This window comes from Podarcis melisellensis (genome assembly GCF_964234715.1).
Source record: "Podarcis melisellensis genome assembly, chromosome: 11".
Classification (NCBI taxonomy): domain Eukaryota; kingdom Metazoa; phylum Chordata; class Lepidosauria; order Squamata; family Lacertidae; genus Podarcis; species Podarcis melisellensis.
The window spans coordinates 3,888,654-3,914,198 of record NC_138543.1 but is presented as its reverse complement, the minus strand read 5'-3'; the positions used below and the strand labels follow the sequence as shown (position 1 = coordinate 3,914,198).

General features: G+C 43.6%; 1 protein-coding gene across 13 annotated transcripts; it reads right to left on the bottom strand.

Moving 5' to 3' along the window:
* Positions 1-407: 407 nt before the first annotated feature.
* Positions 408-18,270, bottom strand: GCNT1 (glucosaminyl (N-acetyl) transferase 1). 13 transcript variants are annotated; one of them, XM_081930701.1, is made up of 4 exons: positions 17,316-17,728; positions 12,077-12,124; positions 6,485-6,622; positions 408-2,751 (listed from the first exon to the last, which is right to left on the bottom strand). In XM_081930701.1, exon 4 carries the CDS (start codon positions 2,677-2,679, stop codon positions 1,369-1,371), a length of 1,311 nt encoding a protein of 436 aa, XP_081786827.1. In that variant the 5' UTR covers positions 2,680-2,751; positions 6,485-6,622; positions 12,077-12,124; positions 17,316-17,728; the 3' UTR covers positions 408-1,368. The 13 variants fall into 13 exon arrangements, with proteins under 13 accessions (XP_081786827.1, XP_081786820.1, XP_081786830.1 ...); XM_081930694.1 differs by having other exon boundaries at positions 6,562-6,622; XM_081930704.1 differs by lacking the exons at positions 12,077-12,124; positions 17,316-17,728 and adding an exon at positions 18,183-18,270 and having other exon boundaries at positions 6,562-6,622.
* Positions 18,271-25,545: the final 7,275 nt, after the last annotated feature.

Sequence of the window (25,545 nt, the reverse complement as noted above, 5' to 3'; positions counted from 1 at the left end):
TACTGTTACAGAATTATACATAGTACAGGTCAAGTGTTATGGAGCAAGGGCACTTGGGAACACCTGAATCTTCAGTGGGGCATTTAAGCCCCCTCTGAATCACATGCACATCTTCAAAGCAACTCTCCAAAGGCCTAGGAAAAGATTCCCAGAGGCTTTAGAATGGTATTAGTTCTGAGAAGGGTTCAGGCTGTAGGAAATGCAATCCATATTGGAGAAGACAAGGGCATCAAACCCTGCCTAAGATTCTCACACCAAATCTGAGAAGTGAGCCTATGTAAATCATACCATGCCAACATCTGCCTCACTGACCTCGCAGAGGTTTTTGAAAAAAGGAAAGAAAAAAGAAAATAGGTTACACCAGCAACAATTCTGAATGTCATGTTCTGCATTTCACACTCATGCCATTGAAGAAAACTGTTTTAATTTATATTTAAGGTGTTCAGAAAGTCAGGACTAATATTATTAAGTTACAATATCACTTGCATGAAATATTCCAAGAGTGTATCAAGCAACAAACAGAAGATATTGTATACAATGAAGCATTTATACTAACACAACAAGGCACATTAATATTTCCCTGAGAATATTTTAGCCAGTAGGCTTTTGCTGCATCATTTTTGAACAACTACAAAATGTTTTAAGAATACAGCCCACTATTAAAATTTATGCATAAAAATACATTTTGTGGTTTCTATGAAGTATGCTAATACAAAGCTGTTGGCAGAGTTTTAAAAAGCTTCATGGATTTTCAACAAAAGCAGGGTTTAATTATTTGGCTCCAAAGATACTTGAGCAAACTGTAAATGTGAACTCTGCAGAAGTTGTGGCTTTGGAATTTCTCAATTTTCTTTGTATTTGTAAGTATAGTCCTGCTAGACAACCCATGTTCTATCCTATGATGCCTGCTCACTCCTGGCCTCTCCCTCCCTCCCTCCCTCCCTTCTAATTGCCATTGCTTCATAATTAATTGGGGGGGTGTCCTTTGTAGCTGCACCAAAAGATTGAGAACACTGTTTAGATCTCTAATAAGATTCTTAAAGGCAGGGGAAGCTTTAGTCCAGTTTAACTGTTATGAAGTGCTAATGTTGAAAACCTGAGTTCTTTGTTTCCAATGACCATACCAAATGTTCTGTTGTTGTCTATTACAACAGAATGCATATGATGGGAATCCTTTGGGAACAGCAGAAAACCAAGACAAAGTATGTAGAACAACATAATCAGCTAGTAAACATCCTACAAGGCTTGTTAAAAAAGACCAGCAAGGCAGGTGGAAGAGAGGCAAGAGGTGCACCGCACACTTAATCTCTAATATTTTTGACATCCTTATCAGAGGGAAAGGGTTTGTACCATGCAGATGGTTGCACTTTAATGGCTGTGCTGATACAGTGCTTTGTCTCTTAAATACTCCTCCAAGCAGTGAACTGCAAAGGGGTCAAAGTCAGTGTCAAACTTGTTGGCAAAGAAGTGGTGTTTTCGTAGCATCCAGTTCAAGTCTCCCACTCCAAAGACACACACAGAGCGGATGTGAATTCCATTACAAGGTGGGTACGGAGCACCCCGGGACACATCCCCCTCAAAGTAATGCCACTTAACAAACCTGGCAAGAGCATTCATGTCAGAGACATCATATTTGTCGCTGGCAGAGACTGCACCTGGAACCTCGGGAATTCGCTGAATAGTAGCCCACAAGTATTCATCAGGACTGTAAGTATCTTTGGCCCATTCTATAAAAGTAAGGATTTTGTTGTTCTCTAGGACATATTCAACAAACCTCCGGCTAACAACAAAGTAAGCACTGCCAGAGAAAATGGGAGTATTAAGAGGTGGATGTTGTTTGTCTATTCCCATATTCTTCACTTTGCCATCAACAACTTCATAATGCTTCTTCCATCGTGTCTCCTTGTTTGAAGGCATTTTCTCGGTTTCCAAACTATTTTCACCCTTAAGAGCTTTTAGTTTCTCTACTATTTCTTGGTTAGTCTTGATAGGAAAATCCATACCACAAAGATTGATCAGGTATTTCCAGCTTGCGCTCCTCCTGTAGAGATCCTTCATGCAGTTGAGGTCTGCTTGCACTCTACTCCACGAAGCATATACTACACTCTCCAACTGGCTGGCAACAAAGACATTGTCAAAACATGAAGCAATCCCCTTCACTGCAGCCAAGAAAGACTCGGGGGACTTCTTATCAACATGAATGCAATAATAGTTTTGTGGTGCGTAAATCGATCTCAGAAGTCTATCAAACATATTAATTTTGTGATAAATTACTATTGAATATGCTATGGGAAACTCAGCTTCTTCTTTGCTCAGAGGCTGCATAATATACTTTCGCTTCTTAATAAAGGAGTTGCAGTCTGTTGTCATGTTGATGTAATCATTTGGAGTTAGTTTCAGGCTCTTTTTAAAAGAAACAGTTAAGAGCTCCAACTTCACTTTCTGAATTTCCTCTGGATCTCCCTGCAATATCTTGGAGCAGTTGATGTTACTGTTTGGGTATTCATCAGTTAGCTCCAGACGCCCATGATGTATGTAGCTTGGCTTCTGATGGATTTTGATAAGGGACAAGGTGCCTGCTGTAAAAATCAACACCAGCAGAAACTTGAAGCGTAGGTTGTGACAGTGACGAAGTTTCCTTCTCAGCATTTCAGAGTGTGTTTGGGACCTCCCATGCATCTAAGAGACTTTCTTCATACGCATGATCAGGATCCGGCTTCAGAGCCTTCTGTCTGCATTTCTCAGCAGTTCCTAGAATAGTGAAAGTACACATAAATTCTAATGAAAAACTAAATTCTGCATTTTTTATCTGTGTCACAGATAATCTGTGGAATGTTAAAGGTGCAATGCTTATTCACTAGTAGTTCTGTTGTGTCATGGGCATGCCCAGTCCAGGGCCAGTCTAGGGTCAAGGGTAGCCAACTTGGGCCTGTCCAGATACTATGAGCTGCAAATCCAATCCGCCCCAGCCATCATAGCCAATAGACAGGGATAATGGGGGTTGTAGTCCAAAACAAGTGAAGGGAATCGTGTTAGCTATCTTTGGTCTAGGTTGTTGTCTCTCTCTCCACTTTACACATTATGCTGGGACCTCTCAGGAACATTTGTCATCTCATAGTCCTAATTAATTTATAGGAAAAACTTAAGGTATGCAAAGTCATCTGTTCTGTTTTATATCTGCTAAAATCATAAACATTTTAGTTACAAAATCATTCTAATTATCAATGGCTGAACAACCTTCGGGCTCTTACTGCAAAAAAAAATGAGAGGCACAAATACAAGATGGGGGACACCTGGCTTGAGAGCAGTACATGTGAAAAGGATCTAGGAGTCTTGGTTGACCACAAACTTGACATGAGCCAACAGTGTGACGCGGCAGCTAAAAAAGCCAATGCAATTCTGGGCTGCATCAATAGGAGTATAGCATCTAGATCAAGGGAAGTAATAGTGCCACTGTATTCTGCTCTGGTCAGACCTCACCTGGAGTACTGTGTTCAGTTCTGGGCACCACAGTTCAAGAAGGACACTGACAAACTGGAACGTGTCCAGAGGAGGGCAACCAAAATGGTCAAAGGCCTGGAAACGATGCCTTATGAGGAACAGCTAAGGGAGCTGGGCATGTTTAGCCTGGAGAAGAGGAGGTTAAGGGGTGATATGATAGCCATGTTCAAATATATAAAAGGATGTCACATAGAGGAGGGAGAAAGGTTGTTTTCTGCTGCTCCAGAGAAGCGGACACGGAGCAATGGAGCCAAACTACAAGAAGATTCCACCTAAACATTAGGAAGAACTTCCTGACAGTAAGAGCTGTTCGACAGTGGAATTTGCTGCCAAGGAGTGTGGTGGAGTCTCCTTCTTTGGAGGTCTTTAAGCAGAGGCTTGACAACCTTTTGTCAGGAGTGCTCTGATGGTGTTTCCTGCTTGGCAGGGGGTTGGACTCGATGGCCCTTGTGGTCTCTTCCAACTCTATGATTCTATGATTCTATTCTATGATTCTAAGTTTACAATCTAAAAATTACAGACAGGGAAAGAGGAAGGTAAGTAAGTAAAAAGGAACAACAACGGATTTGATAAGTTTATCATTACTTTTTTGTTCTGCTTTTCCTCAAAGCCACTCAAGGAAGCATATAAAGTTTGTGTACAGAATGAGGCAAAGAGGTAGTGAGTGGCTCAAGGTTGCTTTGCTTTACGGTTGAAGGGGGAGCTGAACTTGGCTCTTCTTGGTCCTAGTCAGACACTCTAACCATTATTCTACCTCTGACCCAGAAAATATCACAGGAATTAAGGACAGTAGAAAATAGAAGATTAAGAAGCTGCTTAAATAAAGACAAAGAGGAAGCAAACTTGATATCAAGAGGAACAGACGTCTGAGCACAGGATGCAACAAAAGTGATGGGGGTGGAGAACTTTGACTGGTATTTTAAAATACAACACATGTGGTGATGTGGGAGGGGGAGGTAAGAAAAGAGAAACCAGTGAAGGTGCAAAACTACAGAAAGTCATGCAACCTGACTATAGTTACTCAGAATCCTAATTCTGTTCAGTCGATCTTGCTCTCTAGTAAGCCTACACAGGATCAGGCCTGAGCCAGGTCATTTTGCTGCTAGAGGCAAAAGAAAGAATGCTGCCGTCCGCAGCCCCCTTCCCTTAGTCATCACCTGAGGCGACTGCGGGGGGGGGGGCCAGAGAGGAGCAGATGGTGAGGGGTCGGAGGGGAGGAGGCAAAATGCTCCTCAGAGGCCAGATCCGCTGCCTCACCCAGCCTCATGGGTGGGCTGGTCCTGCACTGGGATGGATCTAATGCTGGTCCTGGAACAGACCTGTTGAAATTAATGAACTTAACTAACTTAGGTTCATGCATTTCAATGGGTCTACTCTGAGTAGGACTAGCAACCTTTCCTTTTTCTACCTTTCCTTTGATATGTTTCCTTTCATATCCAACTGCAACAGTTGTTGTGGCCAAAAGTCAATAAGCTGCATGATCACATGTTAAGACTGAATCAAGCAAATGGATAACTCCCATGAGTAAAAGTAGTAGGTCAATGATGGATGTAAGCTGGCACAGAAGATCAAGTCCTTTTGTTTAATTAAACATAAATCTGAGATTTCTCATGGAAATAAAATAATAGGATCTTTAGAGACAGGCTGAAGTTTTCTGATTTTAAGACACTAAGCAGCTGACAGTGCATTTCTTCAATCTGTAATTATTGTTTTTTTATAAGTATCCTAGCATTACATTTGACACCACAGAATTAACAGTGATTTAAACTGAAAATCTACAAAGAAAGAGAGATAATGAAAGTTTTCTGAAAGCCTTTAACTTAAAAGATGGGTGCTTGGCTAAACATTAATGTTACCTTAAACAAAAGTTTACATTCTATGGAACCTCTAATTATATTCTTATTGAATCAGTCTGAGAAAAAGATCACTTCTCGTCAAGTTCCAGCAGAAGTTTATAGCAAATAAACAATCAGCACAGAGAATTAGGTATCATTCATTTTACCATCAACTCATTTATCTATGGTAACATATATTCCATGCACATCTAGGACCAGAAGATCCGAAAGCAGCCCATGAAGTCCCATTTCTGAAGCTAAACAAATGTGGCTAGAGTGTGAATGGAAGAACCTGACAGAAGCTGCCCTGTGTTCTGAGAAGCAAAGGCAAAAATACAGTATTTCACCACATAATCACCACAGATTTTACACTAAATTTGTGATGCAAAAAAGGGGGTGTGAGGCCCCCGCCTGCGCCATGTTCCATGCCAGACCTCCGGCAGCTGCTGCCCCAGGGGGGGCTGACTGGCTGTTCAGATTATTGCCCCTCCACCCTTGCCATCTTCATCCCAGACCACAGAGGTGGTGGCGGTGAGCATCTTCTGGTCCCTGAGCCCACACCTGCCCTCTCGCTCACGTTCACCGCCCCTTTCGTGGCAGATGATTTGGAGACTGGGGGAGGGCTTATTCAGCAACCCCGTAAAGAATCCTCCATTCCACAGCTTCAGACCCAACCTCCACCTCCCTTCGCTTTCATCTTTGTTTCCCACCCCAACCTGCTGTCTGGCCTCTGGGAGATGATTGATATGCACCTAGAGGTGCCTGAAGGTTCTGCTGGGGGCAGAGGCAGACAAAGGGGTCATGGACAGGAGTTGGAGGTGGTTGCTCACCGGCTGCTTTCCCTTCTTGGGTGACGTATCCCGGGACGCCAACGCAGAACCCAGGCAAGGCAGAGCAGTCCTGCAGCAGTTCCTGGCCGTTTGCCACAAGCCCAGGGACGGCCTGGGAGCTTATGGCTGAGACGGCGAGGAACGAGGGGAACGAGGTGGCAGCTGGGGGAGGAAAGGAATTTACCATGCGACTCAACCAATTTTTGGACCGAAAAAACAAGAGTGTGGCAATTATGTGGTGGTGACAATTATGCAGTGAATTATGGTACAACTTTCAGACTTGGGAAGTATAAGGTTAAATTACAGAAACTGACTAACATGTTGAAGTTTGACCTCTTTTTACACCCCACTGCCCCTTCCTCCTTCTTTCTTCCTGAACAGCAATCAAGGTTCACCTTTGTTTCGCCCCAGCCAACATCCTGAAGAGACCACTGTGTCAATTTTCCAGGCAGAGACCTGTAAATGATGAACAAAGTCCTGGTTAACGGTCTTGGCTGGAGTTAGTGCCGTGAAGTCCACACTGTTCAACTCCCTGCTAGCAAGGTAAAGAGAGATTGATGAAAGACTCAACTGTTGCTACAGCACATAAAAAGCAACCTGGCTATATTAATGCCCCTTCCCACCCTGCTAATTTATACTGACTTCACTACCACGTTCTGCATACTTTGGGTTTAATTCTGATGACAAAGATGAAACACAGAGACGTCAATCTAATTTGGCCTTCCTTGTAATCTCCCAGAAATGTCAAGGCACAGACAGGAGTAAGGACCCCAAGGTACATCCTATAAGAAATAAAATGAGTGCCTGCTCATAGAAGAATACTTCATGGGGGAGGGGGGAATGTGATTTTTACAGCAGCATGTGAAGGAGCAGGTGGTCTGATGTTTCAAGAAGGCAAGGAAACACCTAGCAAAAGATTTGAGTCACAGGATAGAAGATTGTAAGTAAGAAGAAAATTGGAAACTGATCTGCTTACCAAGTAGTGTTCACAGATTTTGCCTGTGGCAAGTGACATGCTCTCCTTGAAATTCTGGATCTCCTAAGTCAAGAACAGGGTGTGCATTCTGCTTCACACATAACTAGAGAATCTGCAAGAGCAGAACTGTGAGTCACGTGCTCTTCTGTGGCTTCTGGTGAGCTTTCGGGCCCAGTTTCAGAGCTTACCTCATGAACATGGTGTTATAAGTGAAGGAAGACTAATGCCATCTTGAGCCAAACAGTTCCCACTTGGATTTCAGTAATCATGCTGAAATGCAAGCTTAAGAGAGGAACAGAAAAATAACAAAGAACAGGAAAAGATATAAAGGAAAATTATAGAAGCATCCCAGGGCATGATATTCTATGAACAGGAAAATGGCATCTGTGGTTAAGCTAGCAGTAAGACCATATCACTGGGTGTCTTGCCTATATATGACGATAAAAGGAGAGTGTAAACAGAGATTGAGGTTCCACCCTCTGATCGCTTTCCTGGTTGCTTGCTGTAACCTTTTCTGCTTGGGCAAGAAATAAAACTTTGCTTTTAGAGAGTTCCCAGGTGTCACTCATCATTGCTCGTGAGTAAAGGACTTGGCTGTGCAATGGACCTTGGCTGGAGTTTCCTCACATCAGTGGTGGCAAGCAGGCAACCAGGGAAAGACCAACAGAATGCATGAGGATTAGGAGGCTCCCCTGGCACTTTTGCCTTTAGGTGCCAGGAAAAAACATTCCTCATCTCTCAAGCCTTTGGCTGATTAAAAAATCTATGGCCTTTTAAACGGTGTGTGAGGAAGAAGAAGAAGAAGAAGAAGAAGAAGAAGAAGAAGAAGAAGAAGAAGAAGCAGCTGCTGCAGCTGCAGGTGGGAAAAGCTGAATGACCATGATTCTGCAAGTCACAGGGCTATGCAGGATAAAAATGGGGTTTCCAAAGACTTTTAAAACGATTGTGCTGGGTGCTTAAGCACTCCCTAAATGTTGTGTTGCTGGCACAAACTTGTTTGGTCTACTATACAGAAAACCCAGCAGCCTTGGACATTGTCAAAACTTTCATTCAGTTTGGATTCAACAGCAAACTCCAACTCACATGGCATAGTAAGATTTATACTAAGCCTGCAACATGCTGGACCTGAAAGGCATTTAAATCTGAGCTTGTATTTTAAGTATGACTAAGAGAGAAAACATTGGGTGTGTATGTGTATATCTGCCTACTGACAATAATGCTTCGCCACTGTTGGAGTGGACAATGCTTTTACATTTTTAAAAAGAAGTGGCTACTCTTTAACACATAGTGGATCTTGATTTTTCATGTTAAAAGATGCAAAAGAGTTCAGCAATAACAAATCCAGCATCAAGATTTTTAGTTCGGCTTAGCATGACTGAGCGAAAGTACAGGTTCTGTGAGTGAAGATTAAAGCTACAGCATGACTTCTCTGGTCCTGGTGCTGCTGCTGCTGCTGTACCACCCAGGGCCATGTTCTCTTCAGTCTGTCTTACTTTGGACAAAGCATGGGCTGTAACCATTTGTGGTTTGTCTGCGGGAAACAAACCACGAAGAAAAGTTCAGGCATAATGCTAAGTTGGTCACACAGAATATTGATCTAGATAGGCCTTTTGTCTAATCATGTCATCAGCCTAGTAAAATGCCAAAGAGAAGAACAGTAGCAACACAATGGATGTGGAATTTTAAGCACTGTTGAAAGGTTTTGAAGAAAATGACCTTAATAAAGAAATGATAGAAAAGCAGGAGAACCACTACATTTCCTCCTAGTAGACTATGGATACCTATAGTCTACATCCTACGTTGTCCTACTCACATAGGTGATGCAATTGATGTAAAATCCTTCTTGTCCAGTTCTTGATCAATCCTCCCCTCACTATCACTCCCTCCCTCCCTCTTTCCATACTGCTGTCTATAAAACTCCTATTCATGTGCTCTTCCCTCTGGCTGAGTAACCATAAACTTCATTGCATAATACAAAGTCTGCTAGAAAACTTAGAAATTAGGATATGCTGTGGAAATTAGAAGTGCTATTTGAGTATCAGATGGGTAGAGGAACTTAGAAAGAGGCCAAATCTTCTGTTTGGATGATTGATGGCTTTGTCAATGCAATTACAACAGCAATCTTATAAGTACTATATTGTTATCTTACTTTGAATCAAACTGTAGTGATATAGAGCAAAGTTCAGACTAACATTATCTTCCATATGAAGAAATTATGTGCTTTGAATGAAGCACCGCACAACTGATTGATTTGTTTCAGTTACAGTCTTAAATCTGTGGTCTTTATCACTGGTCATTATTTATTCCCTGACTTTCTGGGTTGTTAATGAGTGACCCCTGATTAGATAACCACATTAAACATAAAACTGTTCTTTCTTGTCTTCTCTTGCATTGTTTTCCTGTGTAGGATTCACTCTGGGAAATGAATCAGTGGGACCTTCATGGTGGAACTATTGTCCCTCCTCCATATCTTTTTAAAGAGGGACAGATAAGGGGTGCCAAAAAAAAGAAGATTGTTGAAAACAAAAACCATACTTCTAACATTATTCCCTGCCTATGTGTAAACCACACGTCAGAGATACTGGCTAGTTTAATCAGGAATCAGAATGAAGTCACCTGGTATTAATTCAGCTGCAATCAACATAGCCAGTGGTCAGAGGTAGTGGGCGTTGCAGTTCAACAACATCTGGACTATATATATTTCCAACCCTGAATTATAGGAACCATCCTGTGTTACTGACCATCATTTTTAACCTATTAATTTGCATAGTTTACAAAAAAACGCAGAACTGTAGCTACAAGAAAAGGGATTTGTCTTTACTCTTGCATAATAGGATCATTTAAGCAACTTAAATATGGATTCATTAAACCTTATATTCTTATTGCATTTTAGATGGTTTTTCTCAGACTAGTCCTATGACCAACTAAATTTAATCTTAAACTCAGAAAAAGACATTATAGTACTTTAATCCATAGTGAAGTGTCTTTGTAGAAGCGTTTGGGGGGTCGTTTCCTGTTTAGTAACATTAGGTTTTTAAAAAGATAAAATAAATATGAGCTAAGCTCTAAAGGAGCCTTTCCATTATCAAAGGTGCCCAGTGCCCCATTTGTATTCACAAAATTTTGTAGTACTGCGAGATAAGATCTAGCAACTATTCAGACTTTCTTAATAAACCAATGCATCCATAGAGATTAAACCTATATGGAAGGCCTAAACAACATGCTATGTTAATCACAGTTTTAATTTTAAAATCAGGAAGGCAAGCTTCATTTTGAAGGAAATGCAGCCCCCCAAATGGTACTTTCAGGAGCAAAGAGGCAGTTGGGGGAGGAAATTGGTGCCAGTGTTCTGCTTTTAATCAACACCATACTGGGGGCCAGTGGCTGCTTTACCTTAAAAAGAAAGAGGGTGAATTAAAAAGCCTTTTAAAAATATTATTAAATTAACATGTGGTTTGACACACACTCTGCCGAAAAAGAGATACAAGTTCAAAATAGAGGGCTCTGTGTAACCGCCCTGAGACCTACAGGTATGAGCAGTATATAAATTCAATTCAATAAAATAATAATAATAGGTGAAGTTCACTTTTATAAATGATATTCAATACATAACTTTTCACTTTAACTTCCACGATAGTCAAGCTTATACAGAAGGAACCATTTAAAAAATGCAGTAGGAGAACCAGAAGAGAGCCACTATGGTATATCTGGGGCCAGGGATATCTTTGCCCAAATCCCTGTTAAAGGACAAAGTGAACTGGGTGACAATGAATACTAAGACATAAAACAAAGTTTTTTTTAAAATGGGGCTGGGATTGCTTGGGAAAGCATTAAAACAGGTATATAATGTGAAAGGAACCAAAAACGAGCTGGACTGATGTGATCAAACTCCTCAGAACTTACAAAGTTCTTACTTCACCACCAAAAGCTTCACACCCCCCCAAGCGGTGCCATTGGAGTGTTGGTGGGGTGAAATTCTAGACCTGCAGCTTTCAATATGAAAAGTCCAGCTTCCCTCCCGGTCATTCTTGTTATATGGTGTCCTAAGTAATAGTTGCAACAGTCTGGAGACAGTTTCACAGAAAGTCAGTTTCCCAGAAAGCCAGATGAGCCACAAGTAACAAGATGAAAGGAGAAGAAAATGAGTCAAAACTTGAAGAAACAGAATCAAGAGTAGCCAGAAAAAGATAAAGACAGTGACGGAAGCAGAAAGGAATAAAAGGAAACTAGATCATGAGTCTGGAAGGTCCTGAAAGAAATTATTCCTAATGACCAGAAACTGGGAAGTACATGAGGTCGGAACAACGTCAAAAATATGCAGTCTGCATGTGAGAAGAAAGTCTATACATGTAAATTCTCTATGCAGGCAGGGGGAGAGAAATCATCCAGCCAGCAACAGCAAACTCAGGATCTCCCACCCCTCAGGTGAGTAGGAGAAGCATGCCAGAGCAGAAAGTGGATCCCAAGACCAGAATTCTAGTCTCTATGTGTAGGTGGATGGGTATATTGTAGTCTCCAAAAAAGAGGAATAGATCAAAATATTCCCTTTCTGAATTCAAGGAGAAAAGACCAAGGGTGAAAAGAAGTGCAAAACATGTTTTCTTTTATAAACAAGGAGAAAAATGACACTGACCAGAAAAGAAAGAAAGAATAAACAGGATGTAGTAAAGACAGAGGAAAACATACATAGAATCATAAAACTGTAGAGTTGGAAGGGACCCCTAGGGTCATCTAGTCCAACCCCTGCACCAGGAAACATAACAAAAGATACTTACACATTCCAATGTCATTTATGCACATATCACAGAAGAGAAAGATGAGTAGCTCTTAAAACAGCTAGTTATCATATTTGAGAACTGATGTTACCTTGGCAGCCTATTAAAAAAACAACTATAGTGCCCACCATTAAACTTGAGGATGAAATATGCACTCACATAATTTAATGTCCAGGAACATTAGAACAAACCAGTTTGAGAGTACACCTTGTGGAAGAAAAAGGAAATTGTCACAAATCAAAATGGTTTAACAAATTATTATTACAGACAGCAGAGACATTCTTGGTAAGGAATTGGTTCCAGCTAATTAAGGAAATGCAATTAATTTTGTTGTACTTTTAAGGTAGACCCGGTACAAGTTGTTGTTGCTGAAGTGAAATGTGGATAGACAGTGCTACTATAAAACATATAAGCAGCTGCCTAAAAGACTGCATGCAAAAGGTATTAGGAATGGAAAGACAGTGAATAATGCTGGTCAGTGTTTTCATTAAGTGCTGCTGATAACACACTTTTAACATGAAACAGAAAGAAGGACTCAAGAGATAAGATTCTGAATTCTTAGACTGAAGAGCTAGCAGTGACTGAAAGAGAGTTAAATCCTTTAGGCTACAATCCCAGCCTCACTCTTTGATATAGCAGAACTTATTTGTGAATAGACACGACTAGGATTACACTATCAGTGTAGAGTGCAATCCCTAGAGTAGCCATGCAGGATAGTCTGGCATCCTCAAATTGCACATGGCCAAGGGCTTATACAGGCAGCAACAATTTTAGGTACATCCAGTTGATGCGCAATTGCCAACATGTGGGTCCTTTTGGACCTGGAAAGGGGCAGAACAGAACGGGGTGGGTTGGGTTGGCATGCTGATATATGTTCTGCTGACGTGTGTAGGGGCCAGGAGCAGAACCCCTATGCAAAATGATCACCACCTGTAGTAGCTTGACTTAACAGTGACTTGCCCTTGACTCCTCAGTTTTGTTTATGGCTGAGCCAATATGTGAGCAATATTATTCCCAGATTATGCTTTGAATACGCTTCAATATAGCTAGTAACAAACTAGCAGGAAACTTCCTTATATCAGACCACTGGCCTATCTAATTTAGTATTGTCTACACTGAAAGCAGCTCTCTAGGGATTCAGATAGGGTCTTTCTCAGTCATTCCTGAAGACTGAATCTGTAATCTTCTGCATGCAAAGCACATGATCTGCCACCAAACTGGCAATTCTTGAAATATTGAGGATTACAAGAGAAAACTAAAATCCTGTTACTATATGCTAAAAAAGGGAGGAGATACAAAGGTAGGTTTTACTGACAGAATAATGACTTATACATAATAGCATAGTAAGACTGCACTGGTTATGACCTTACACAGCATAGCATGCACTGTGAGTGTGATTTAAGTGGTTACTCACAGCGCTGTGGGATCATTTCCTGTGCCATCTTCTGTTAGTATACTTAACAATATTTGTATATAGAATCCATAAGGGTGAGGGAAATTATAGGGGTCCTTCTCAGCTGGGAGGCAGGGCACCCATAAAATGGTGAAAAGACATCACTGACGGCATCCATGCAGGAGAGGCAGATTTAGGGGAGTGCAACTGGTTCAGTCATTCTGGATGCAGAGCCTTGGCGCCACCACCAGGGATGCCACAATTATTATTTAGAATGGAGTGCGACAGGTGGGGGGGACGCTGAATTTTGAGACCCCAAGATCCACCATTGCACACAGGGACAGATCAAGGCCATGATGGTGCCTGGGATATGGCCATAGTAATAGAAATCTACACAGATAACATTTTGTCATAATTAATACTGTGGCTCTTTGAATTCCAAAATGAATTCAGAAGGGACAATTATACACTGTTCCTTCAAGCTGGTGAGCATTTGCTTATGAACTTTCCACAACTAAAAGATGTCCTGGTTATTATTAGTATTCATTCTTCCACAAACTAAAAGAGATAATTTCCAAAGAATGATGGCTACTAATAGCTCATTCTCTTTTGGCGTGGGCCAGTCAGGGTCATGTAAAGAAGGACAGCTTCTGCAAGATACCACACCATTGTTCTAAAAAGAATGTGCGTGGAAGTGCCAAAGAAAAGTTCTTGCAATGGGGAAAAGATCCAGGGACCTCTTGCCAGTGGCGTAGAGTGGGTTGTCAGCACCCGGGGCAAGGCAAGTAATTTGCGCCCCCTAACCCGTGGATTTGTGCCCCCTAACCCTAACCCCCAGATGTTGCGCCCGGTGCGGCCGGCCCCCCCTGCACCCCCCACGCTACGCCACTGCCTCTTGCAAACATTGCTCTTGCTTGAGACAAATAAGATTATACAGACTTGAAGTTTATGAATGCAGCGGAGAACAGTCATATAATAAAACAGCACGAGAATATAACCTCCTATAAAAGGCAATGTTTCAGAAGGGTATTTGTTCATTGTGAAAAACTGGGTGGGACCAGACAGCAATCATAAACTAGGCAGCACTATTACTTATCATCCCTTTGTGATTTTGCACAATATTTGTATTCATAGAATTCTTCCCTGTGGGGGACTTCTATTAAGCCCTATCGCTGTTCAGTCTCCCTTCTTGCCTATGGGGCTTGCTTAACACCCTGACAGGAGCTCCACTGAAACAGATGGTGGCTGTGTAGCAGGAATGAGATGACAATCAAGGCGTCCACTGACACCACCTTATTAAAGTTCCTGAAAAGAAACCCAAGCTTACCCTGACCATCCCGCGATGGCAGGATAATTACTTCTTACAAATTAAAAAGGAAAAGAAGAGAATAAGAGAATTTTAGCAGAAAGGATAAACCAGCCAAGAGCTACCCAAAACAGAAAAGGCCTTTGTGCCTCAGCACAACAGCTTCTATGTTCTTGGCGAGCCTGAAATCTGTTACCTCCAGCCTTATTTAGAAGACCTGTTCGGAACAGCACAGATTCCAAATGGGCCACTCACACCCCTGTTTAAAAGCCACCAACCCCTCCTCTTTCTTTTAAACAGATATCCTTTTCAGAACACCCTAGAAAAGGAGGCCTGAGGCCAGATCAATCCTGACTTGCCTGCTCATGACTGCTCATCATAAATAGCCACAGATAGTCAATGGGGAATAGCTAGGCATCTGCTGTCCTTGAGCACCAGGGATGCTATTTAAGACTGGGGGCTTCAGTTGATGGGAAGTAAGGAAACAGTACAAGTAAATAAATAATTTTAAAAGCATGTTTGTTTACACACATGCACATTTCAAGTTAGCACACAACTTTCCCACAAGGTAGTGAAGTAGTCAGTCCTCAAGAAAGTCGCAAGAAAACATAAACAGAGAACTTCCACCACTTTTGTACTCTGGCTGGAAATGTGTCAACCTCTTTGTCCAAGAGTGTTGCATTACAGATCAAACAGAATCATTCAGCAGCCTCAGCTGCATTTTTATAACAACTCCTCCTGAAACACCTATGTGAAGGTATGTTTTAAAAAAGAACGAACACATATTCAACATGCTTCAGGACCTTCTAGATAGCTTTTAACTACACACATGCAACTTAAATTACTTTCAATCATATTTGCATTTAAATTAAGTAATCAGCCCTGATGAAAGCTGCCAAATCATCAGTAATAAGGGCAAGAACATCGTTTATGGTGTGCAAATGTACCTACCTTTGTTTTACCAGTTACATATTGAGCGGAGATTGTTCTAAATAATGGGTTAGTGTGTCCACAGTCCCAAATCCTTCTGGCTAATTTAAAACAAAAACATCATGGCGATCTGACCAATGCCGATTACACTGCTCTAAATTTAATCCCCCCGCATTTTATTCTACATGCCAGTGGGGAAACACAGGCAAAAAGAAGTGTGTGGAGCAAGTGATGCAACTCTACCTTTTATATAGGAGGCTATATTCCAGGCATGTGCAGGTGAAAAGTTTCTACATGCGCGTACACACCCTAAAAAACCCCCACATTATCTCTCCAGGTTTCATCCAGATAACATCGCAGTTCAAGGTGACATTTCAGCTAGGAAAGAGTCAGGGCCAGTGAAGTGTGAGGTCTGAGGAGGCAGGGGCTGGAGAAAGTCCAGAGGGCTGGACAGAGGAGCTTGGTGGGTGGAGTATATTTGGTCCCTGGCCCAAGATTGCCCTCCCCTGCCCTACAGCATTCTACACAGGGCAAACAAAGCAGATGCCAGGCAAAGAACAAAACCAATCCAAACCTGGCATAGGCCTAGAGCAGGGGTCAGCAAACATTTTCAGCAGGGGGCCAGTCCACTGTCCCTCAGACCTTGTGGGGGGCCGGACTATATATATATATTTTTTGGGGGGGACGAATTCCTATGCCCCACAAATAACCCAGAGATGCATTTTAAATAAAAGCACACGTTCTACTCATATAAAAACACGCTGATTCCCGGACTGTCTGCGGGCCGGATTTTGAAGGCGATTGGCCCAGATCCGGCCCCCGGGCCTTAGGTTGCCTACCCATGGCTTAGAACCATATTCAGAGGCTTGAGGGGAAACATTTCAACCTCCCAGAACACTGGTTTTAAGAGGCTGTTTTTCATGCAAATAACCTCAAAAGAGAGATTTTCCAGCATTGAAGGACAAAATTATGGTATGTTGTGCGAATAGTTCTCATTAACATGTGTTAAATAGCTGACCAAGGTAAAAGCATCAATATGCTGTGTGAATGCTCACTGGTCCTATTTTACATATATTTAAATTTCAATGTTAATTGTCAGTTTACTTTTTTACACAGTAATTTCATCAGACCTCACAATATGAGGATGGTAGACCTACAGCCATGTGCATCTATATTCTTGCTGACTTCAGACAATGCATACGTCATGCATCTCACAAAGTGGCCCCTAGTCCATGAAAGTTGATGTTATAATAAACCTGTTCGGCAGCAATCCTAACCCTACATACCTGAGTGCAGGTCCCACTGAATTCAACAGGACTTAAGTGGCTAGGGTTGCACTGTGAGTTGCTAAAGCTGACTGCCTTGTTGATGCCTCTTCAGAAACCATTCAGCAATGTAGGGCCCGAACTGAAATTATGCCGGCAGGAACATCAAACAACCCATATATGAACTCAAGCAAAACAATTACAATATTTGGGAGCGGGAAAGACATCCTGCTGTTAAACCAGAAATCCATTTTTGAAACTTTTCTCTTTCAAAGGAGCCACTTGCCTTCCCCGTGTTCCTTTGCCGGCTGATAACGACTCTGGTTCTAAGAGATACTGGCAGGGAGTTAACGCTTATCAAAGCCCTCAGCCATTTCCGAGCACACCATTTGCACCCAGTTCCCTTTTCTTTTTAGCAGGAATTCCTCCATGAAAGCGGCTTCCCCTCCGCCCGCTTCAAGCCCAGAGACAGAAGCGAAGCTTGTCTGGAACGCACCGTCTTACCTGTATAACCTTTCCACTGATGATAATCACGAACGTGTGGAAGAGCTTTTTAGAACTGAATGCCTGAATCAGATCCCTCCCCCAAACACGTGAAGCTCGGGTGCAGCAAGCAAGAAGATGCAAAAGAGCTGAGGATCGCCCCTCCCTCCCTCGCCCGCCTAGCGCAACCCGCTGCGCGCCCACCTTGTTCGCGCGGCTCATTCCCGGGCGGCGCCTGGAGGATCGCAGCGGCGAGAGGAGAAGGCGCACGTTTCAGTCCGATTGGTTTCCTTTCTGTGCGGAGGCGGAAGCGCGAGCCGCCCCGCGAGGAGAACACGAGTTGCGCGGCCAAGGTAGCAAGCCCTCCCCGAAGTCAGCCGGCCGCGAGTGGCGCGCATCCTCGGGGGGAAGACGCCAGCCCGGAGCCAGGAGGGCGAGGCAAAGGGGGGGTGCAAATGGTGTGCTGGGCTCCCCGCGGCACCTCGCCTCGGGCTCTCGCTTCGGGCGTCGGAGGCGCCTCCCCTCCGCCACAGCTTCCCCCTCGCCGGGCCTGAAAGCCCCTCCCCGCCCAGGAGCCCAGAGAGCTGCCTTGCGCGCGCTCCAGGCGCGCCGCCGCTCCCGCCCAGCTACCTGCCGCCGCCGGGAACCCCGCGCGTGGCCGCCTTGCGCCGGGGCGGCAATCCTGCGCGCACTTGCCGACTGAGCGCCTCCAAGGGGCGGCATTTCCTCTTACTTCTATCGCGGCGGACAACACCGCCGTCGCGAACACGGAAATACCGTTAGAACGAAGCATTAAACAAGGACACCCGAAATAAAACAGCAACAATAGATTCCGCCAGCTGTGCATTAAATCGCAAATGCCTGCTGGGCAAATGGAGCGGCTTTTACCTTGTGCCTCAAAGTGGCCATTGCAGGGGGAGAGCAATGCCAGGCCGAAGAGAGGGCGCAGTCTGGAGGCTCCTTCCACCTGTGCTGCGCCTTGTGTTGCCACCTGGCTAGCAAAGCTAATGTTGGGGCAACAAGAAGGGCATCTCTGGTTGATCTTAGTAATTAGGTGGGCACTGGGCAGTGGTGGTTGGTGCCCATTGGGCAGGCAGTTGGAAGCACAGCCAAGGACAGGCAGAGCCACCACTGACTGGTTGTAAGAAGGCTGGCAGGTCGAGGCTGGCTAAGGTGGTTGGGGTGGTGCCCCTTTCATCCTAACAGTATTGCCCCACCTTCAGCCTCTGCTGAAGGTGGGGCAATACTGGAGAAGGTGCTCCTTCAGCTACCTGGGCTCAGAGTCATTAGGGGCACAATAGGACCAATACTTTGAATTGGGTCCAGTAGTTCACAAACAACCATTGCAGAGATGTGATGATCAGAGTAATATGATCTCCTCTCTCCACTCCAGATACCAGCCAAGCATCAGTATTCTGCAGCTTCTGGACAGTCTTCAAGGATAGCTCCACATACGATATGTTGCAATAATCTAAACAGGAGGTTATTAGTGCTTGAGTAACTGAGGTGAAGCTGCCCCAGTCCAGGAACAACTGTAGCTGGTGAACCAGCAGGAGGCAGGCAAAGGTAGTTCTTGCCACTAAGACACTTGAATCAAGAAGTAGAGGCAGATTTAGGAGAGCACAACTGGTTCTCCTGCACTGGGCCCAGAGGGCACCGCAGGGGGTGGCACAACAATGAGTTGGAACAGAAGACAAGAGGCAGGGGTTGCCTAATTTTGGCGTCACACAGGGCACCACTGAAATTTGGAAGCAAGGAGTGCCACCAAGCTATGGACCTGGTCTGTTGGCAGAAGTGCTATCCCAGGTCACGTCAATTCTCAGGATTCAGCTGCAGTCAATAGTGATAAAAAAAGAAGTCCATAAACTACCAATATTTGCTCTTATTGTAATAGCACCATCACTGTACAGCAGGGAACCTGCAGCCCTCCAGACTCTGATGAACTCCAACTACCATCAGCCCCAGGCAGCAGAGCCAATAGCAGGGATGATGGGAATTGTAGTCCAAGAGCATCTCAAACTTAGCTTCCTGTATCATACAAAATGCCCTGGGAAGCTGAACAGTTGTGAAATGTTTAGTATGCACAGAGTTCATGAATAAAATACCTTTACTTTTAGTTCAGTGACCTGAACCAATTGACCTACTGTAGGTATGTTTCTCACAGACATAATGATAGTGAAACTTCCCCAGCCTCCTGAGATCATTCCAAGTGAAGATCATACTGGAAATGCTTTATGTGAAACACTTCCCAGAATTTTTCAGTATCAGGATGCAGCTTGAGTTGGTTTGGCCACTGCTGCAAAAAAATATCTTGTGGAGAACTTTTCCTGTCTAAAGGGTGGCAGGAAAATCTATTTAACCATCTAATTTGGCAAGGAAAAACAGGATAGCTTGGATCCAGAGTTGTGCAACTCTGTATACGTGAGAAAATGTGTATGCAGGATCACTGGGGCAGTGCCGCAGAGATGCCATCCTGGCACCAGCGTTGCTGCTACTTACAGGGGTGGGACAGGGTGGTGGCAAGGTCAGGGTGGCACCTCAGGGGAGCCACCCGGGCACTCTTGCCAGCACACCCATGCAGCAGCACCCACTCACTGTCCAGGTTAGCAGCAGTCATTCTGGTGTTGGGAGGGTGACTGCAGAAGCACCCCACTGTGCCAGCTGCTTCTGTGTGCATAAATGTCTGTGTGTGGATCTGCAGGTGGGGGTCATTATGAGAGATGGCCCCCCACATTTTTGCATTGGTCTGGACCACCACTGGCATGCAACCCATGCTTCTCCCTCTCCCCCATAGGTCACCTACAAGGAGTTGCATCCACGTCCCTGGCTTATGCTTTTAGCCTTTGCTGCAATGTTTTCTTGGGATGGTAGTCATGCCTTTATTTTTTCAGGGCTCCTTTTTATGTACAACTGCATGATAGGGGTAAAGACAACAGGGACAATTTTTTAATAGCATGGAGATGGGAGATATGGAAAGCTTCTGTCTGTTAAAGTTGATCTAAAAAATTGTGATGGCCCTACTTCTGGTTTATGCTTCTAAGTTGTGGTCACTTGGTTGCTGAAGGCAACACAATGACTGGTGTATTTTGGGGCACACTGATGTGTGCTACCAGTGGCTTTTGGCTGCATCAGAGAAGGAGGAGCGAGGGAGGGAGGGAGTCCAAGGCTTGCTGTAGCTTGTATTGTAATACTAAACCTGGGGTGGGGAACCATTTCCACCCACTATCAATCCCCTGATGTCACCAGACAGACCATGAGGGATTGATTGCTAATTCATTCTGGGAAACGGTACTGTGAAGGGAAGGGGATCTCCCAACAATTTTCAGCACCCCAAACAAACTGCAGTTCCAAGGATACTTTAGACTACGATATAACAAATTGTATAATAGTGCTTTAAATGTCTGGTGCAGGTGTGTGCTGAAAGCAGAGGGCCCCTTCTCCACAATTCTCCTTCACCAAAGAACCCCCTTGTGTGTTTTAAGTGTGACATGAGGCCAGAGTGATTATAGCCCCAGGGAGCACATCTTACCGTCTGACATGTGTCTCTTTATATCCAGGTGTTGGTGTACTCTGACTGGGTACAGAGCTATACCAAATTTTATAAGTTGTTTTGTTTTGCGGGCAAAGCAGTAAGAGATTTTCATTTTGCTGTGTCCCCCCCCCCTCACCACTGAGCTCAATAGGTGAACTTTTCCTTATGCCCGCTCTATAGACATCTTAATGTTGTTAAGGACATGGATGGGGTCTGAAGTGCATAGCATTTAGCATCAGTCTGCTCCTTCTATGTCCTGTACACATCTGTGTCCCATTTTGGTTGCTACACTGGCACGGTTGTGTTGGTGACACAGATACACGAGGATAGTTGTTGTGCCAGCATTAGTAATGGCAACTTTGCCAGCATAGCAGGGAGCTTCTGCCATATGGCCTGCAGGTCCTCTGTCAGCATATACTGATTAAAGGCTTGTGCCCTAAAAACTGGTCTAGAGAAATTCCATCAAGTTTAAAGAAAGTGAGCCAGTTCTTTAAGCACTGGAATTTCCTGTAATGCATCTATCATTAATTATGCAGGAGAATTTCAGAAATGAATGTGAGCTTTAAGAGTTACAGGACATTACATTACACAAATATGCTTTCTGGCTCTGCAAGTCTGTTTAACCTGGCTTGCTTTCTGTTTGGGTCAACAGTTGCCAATAGTATAGTCCCTTGCCTGTGGGTTAAATGCTTACTTCCTGGAAAAACTAGATACAGAGAAATAGAAGGGTTGCATTAAAACTCTCTTTGGTCACCACTGGAAAGTCATGCTAGTTGTGGATCTGATGGAGGCCCAAGGCATCCTTGCTTCAATCATTGAGACCTTGATTATGTCACCTTTAACCTCAGTGCTTAATGACTCTCATGTTGCTCACACACAGACAGCCTAATCAAACTGAGGCAAAACTTAGATCAAGGTGTAGCCAGGATTTTTGTGGGGAGGGGAGGCTTTTGTTGGGGGGGGGCAGAACCTCAGATTTGCATTGATTTTGATTTATTTAGGGGGGGCAGCTGCCCCCTGCCTCCCCTCAGCTAAGCCCATGACTGAGATGCAGACTCAGTCAAAGAAAGTTGGCTCAGTCCCCACTGCTGCATATCCCTCCTCCCTCACTGCTGCCACTGATTCACCTCACCCAGCCTCAGTTCCCTCTCCCTTCCCCCACTTGCTTCCTCTTCCTCTTCAGTTCAAAACAGAGCGTGTGATGAGAAAAAAAAACCACATTTTGATGCATGGGTAAAGGAGGAGACCACACTTGCATGACCGAATGCTAATGTGGAATTATGGCCAAGGCTGATTTCCCCAGGGCTACACACAGTGCTTTTTTCTAAAAAAATGTTTAGGGATACTCTCCTTTTCCTACTCATATTGAAATACTGCCCCTCAATGAGGCCAAACGTAGATTCACAAAATGTTTAGGGGTGTGCGTACCACTGCGTCCCCCCAGAAAAAAAGCACTGGCTACACACATTGTCAGAGGAGGTATCTTTTTTCACTGGATTACGTTAGGTCTCTGCTTTCAATGAGCAACTTAGATCTCGCTGGAAACTTGATGGTCAACACACACCATAATTGCCTCATTAGGTAAATCATGTTTAGAACACCACAACACAGACGTAATATTGCAAAAGCACAGTTCCTGATGGTAATAACTTATCACATTACTATTAACCTTCTATATGTATTATTCTCATAAAGTCCAAGGATTATCAAGTCCAAAGATTGTCACGTTCAACGATTACAACGTACAGTTCCTGTTGCCAATGCTTGACTTGACAATCTTTGGACTTCACAACAATAATACATGTAGAAGGTTAATAGTAATATGATATGTTAGTGCCGGCAGGAACTGTGATCTGCAGTTTTTTTATATGACGATTAAATCACAGTTTTATTACAGTGGTATCTCAGGTTACATACGCTTCAGATTACATATGCTTCAGGTTACAGACTCCGCTAACCCAGAAATAGTACCTCAGATTAAGAACTTTGCTCCAGGAAGAGAACAGAAATACTGTTCCGGCAGCATAGCAGCAGCGGGAGGCCCCTTTAGCTAAAGTGGTGCTTCAGGTTAAGAACAGTTTCAGGTTAAGAACGGACCTCCGGAACGAATTAAGTACTTAACCCAAGGTACCACTGTACATACAATGTTATGTTACTTTACAGCCTGTTACGTGTGTGTTGTGGTGAAAACCTGATGGTGTCAGAGTCTCTGTACTATCAGTGCTTCTAGACTATCAGTTCTGCCCTGGTTCCTTCTAGTCCAGCTGAAGGAGGTAAACTCTGGCCAGTTTGCTGTCACTCAGCTGTTGGGCTGGCTCAGTACCAGCCAGGAGAGGATTGCAGCAGTAAGAGGCATCACTTTAGGGAACAGTGCAAGATGCTGATAAGCACACACACATTCACCACAGTTCAGAGGTGTGACTAACAATCTGGCCCCTCATCTGACCTCCTTTCCATTGGCATATTCTTTTCTGGTTTTCTCTTCCTTTGTTTGGAATCATTGCTATCCATCCATTTCCTTGACTCCCCCCAGCCCACATCCTCCCTCCTTTCCACTTCCCCCTTCATGCATATCTGCCTCCTCTAAAGAAAAGTCTCCCTCCAGCTAACACCTCATTCATTTAAAATCAGCTCTGTCTTCCTCTCATCATTCCAAATCCTCCCTCCATGATTGCATCCATTCTCATGCCTTCTTCCTTCCTAATTTCTGCATATTTATATAATCTTAATTCTTTGCAACATCAAGTCTTATTTCCTCAAAACAAGACTGTGTATGCACATACACAAACTTTTCTTCCATGCAAGTTGCTGTTATTTACATCACAGTTTCAAGTGTGTGTATGATAAACATAAGTTTTGCTGTTGTTGTTTAGTCGTTTAGTCGTGTCCGACTCTTCGTGACCCCATGGACCAGAGCACACCAGGCACTTCTGTCCTCCACTGCCTCCCGCAGTTTGATCAAACTCATGCTGGTAGCTTCAAGAACACCAAACAACCATCTCATCCTCTGTCGTCCCCTTCTCCTTGTGCCCTCTATCTTCCCCAACATCAGGGTCTTTTCCAGGGAGTCTTCTCTTCTCATGAGGTGGCCAAAGTATTGGAGCCTCAGCTTCACGATCTGTCCTTCCAGTGAGCACTCAGGGCTGATTTCCTTCAGAATGGAGAGGTTTGATCTTCTTGCATTCCATGGGACTCTCAAGAGTCTCCTCCAGCACCATAATTCAAAAGCATCCATTATTCGGTGATCAACCTTCTTGATGGTCCAGCTCTCACTTCCATACATCACTACTGGGAAAACCATGGCTTTAACTATACGGACCTTTGTTGGCAAGGTGATGTCTCTGCTTTTTAAGATGTTGTCTAGGTTTGTCATTGCTTTTCTCCCAAGAAGCAGGCGTCTTTTAATTTCGTGACTGCTGTCACCATCTGCAGTGATCATGGAGCCCAAGAAAGTAAAATCTCTCACTGCCTCCATTTCTTCCCCTTCTATTTGCCAGAAGGTGATGGGCCCAGTGGCCATGATCTTCGTTTTTTTGATGTTGAGCTTCAGAGCACATTTTGCGCTCTCCTCTTTCACCCTCATTAAAAGGTTCTTTAATTCCTCCTCACTTATTTAACTTATATGTAGAATTCATCATGCGAAAGGCTGGGCTGGATGAATCCCTAGCCAGAATTAAGATTGTCAGAAGAAATATCAACAACCTCAGATATGCAGCTGACACAACGTTGATGGCAGAAACATAAGTTATAGAGATCAAGAAAGCATGATGTCACCCAGGAGCCCCCTCCAAATGCTGAAGAGGCTGCAGCTCCACTGGCACATACCTCCATAAGTGGTGGGAATGCCCCAAAATTTAATCAGTGCTGCAGGAAATCTGCAAAATAACAAAGCTAGTAGTAGAAGGAACACCAAAAAAGACAAGGATGCATATTCACATGCCAAGGAACTCAAAGTCACTCTAAGCAGCTAGAAGCATCATAACTAGCTACTGGAAAGACCTATCAAGAGTGAATATAGACCACTAGTAAAAAAAATGTATGGGAAATGTATAGAAAAGTTAACCCACAAACTTAAACTGGCACAGGGACAAGCAAAGGAGGACACCTTCACCCTGGTGTGGCTCCCATTTATTCCATATACAGCACAACAACACAATGATCTATCCACCCCCAACAGCATACGAATCAATACGGCTAATCTGACCCAAGAACACACACACACACACACACACACACACACACACACACCACTGCAACCAACCAAATGCAACCAACCAAACTCTGGGCCCTGCAATCTCTCATAATGCCATCAATATAAATAAATAAATGACCTACTCGTGTGACGCTGACACAAAAACCCTGCACAAGCACTATGCAATAGAAGGACATGTCATTATTCCCCCCCATTTCTCTCTTTCATCTCTCTTTCCCTCCAATTGCATAATGCATATGACAACAGTGTCTCATACCGAATGTAAACGAGCTGTGAAAAAACTCTGAATTGAAAGTACTATATGTCATTTTCTTTCTTTCTTTCTTACACAGGAAAGTCTTTAATAAAAATTAATTCATAAAAAACATGATTGTGAAACCAAGGGGGTGGGAATATACAATGCAGTCTGTGTAGGTCTACTCTTGTTATTTGTAGACTTCCCTTCAGCAAAAGTTCTCAAGGCAGTGAGCACAGGCCCAAATGGAGGGGATGTATTTGCAATTCTC

What these genes read in the sequence shown, in the direction of transcription:
- GCNT1 (XM_081930704.1), bottom strand. Translation starts at nt 2,679, where the DNA reads ATGCATGGGAGGTCCCAAACACACTCTGAAATGCTGAGAAGGAAACTT.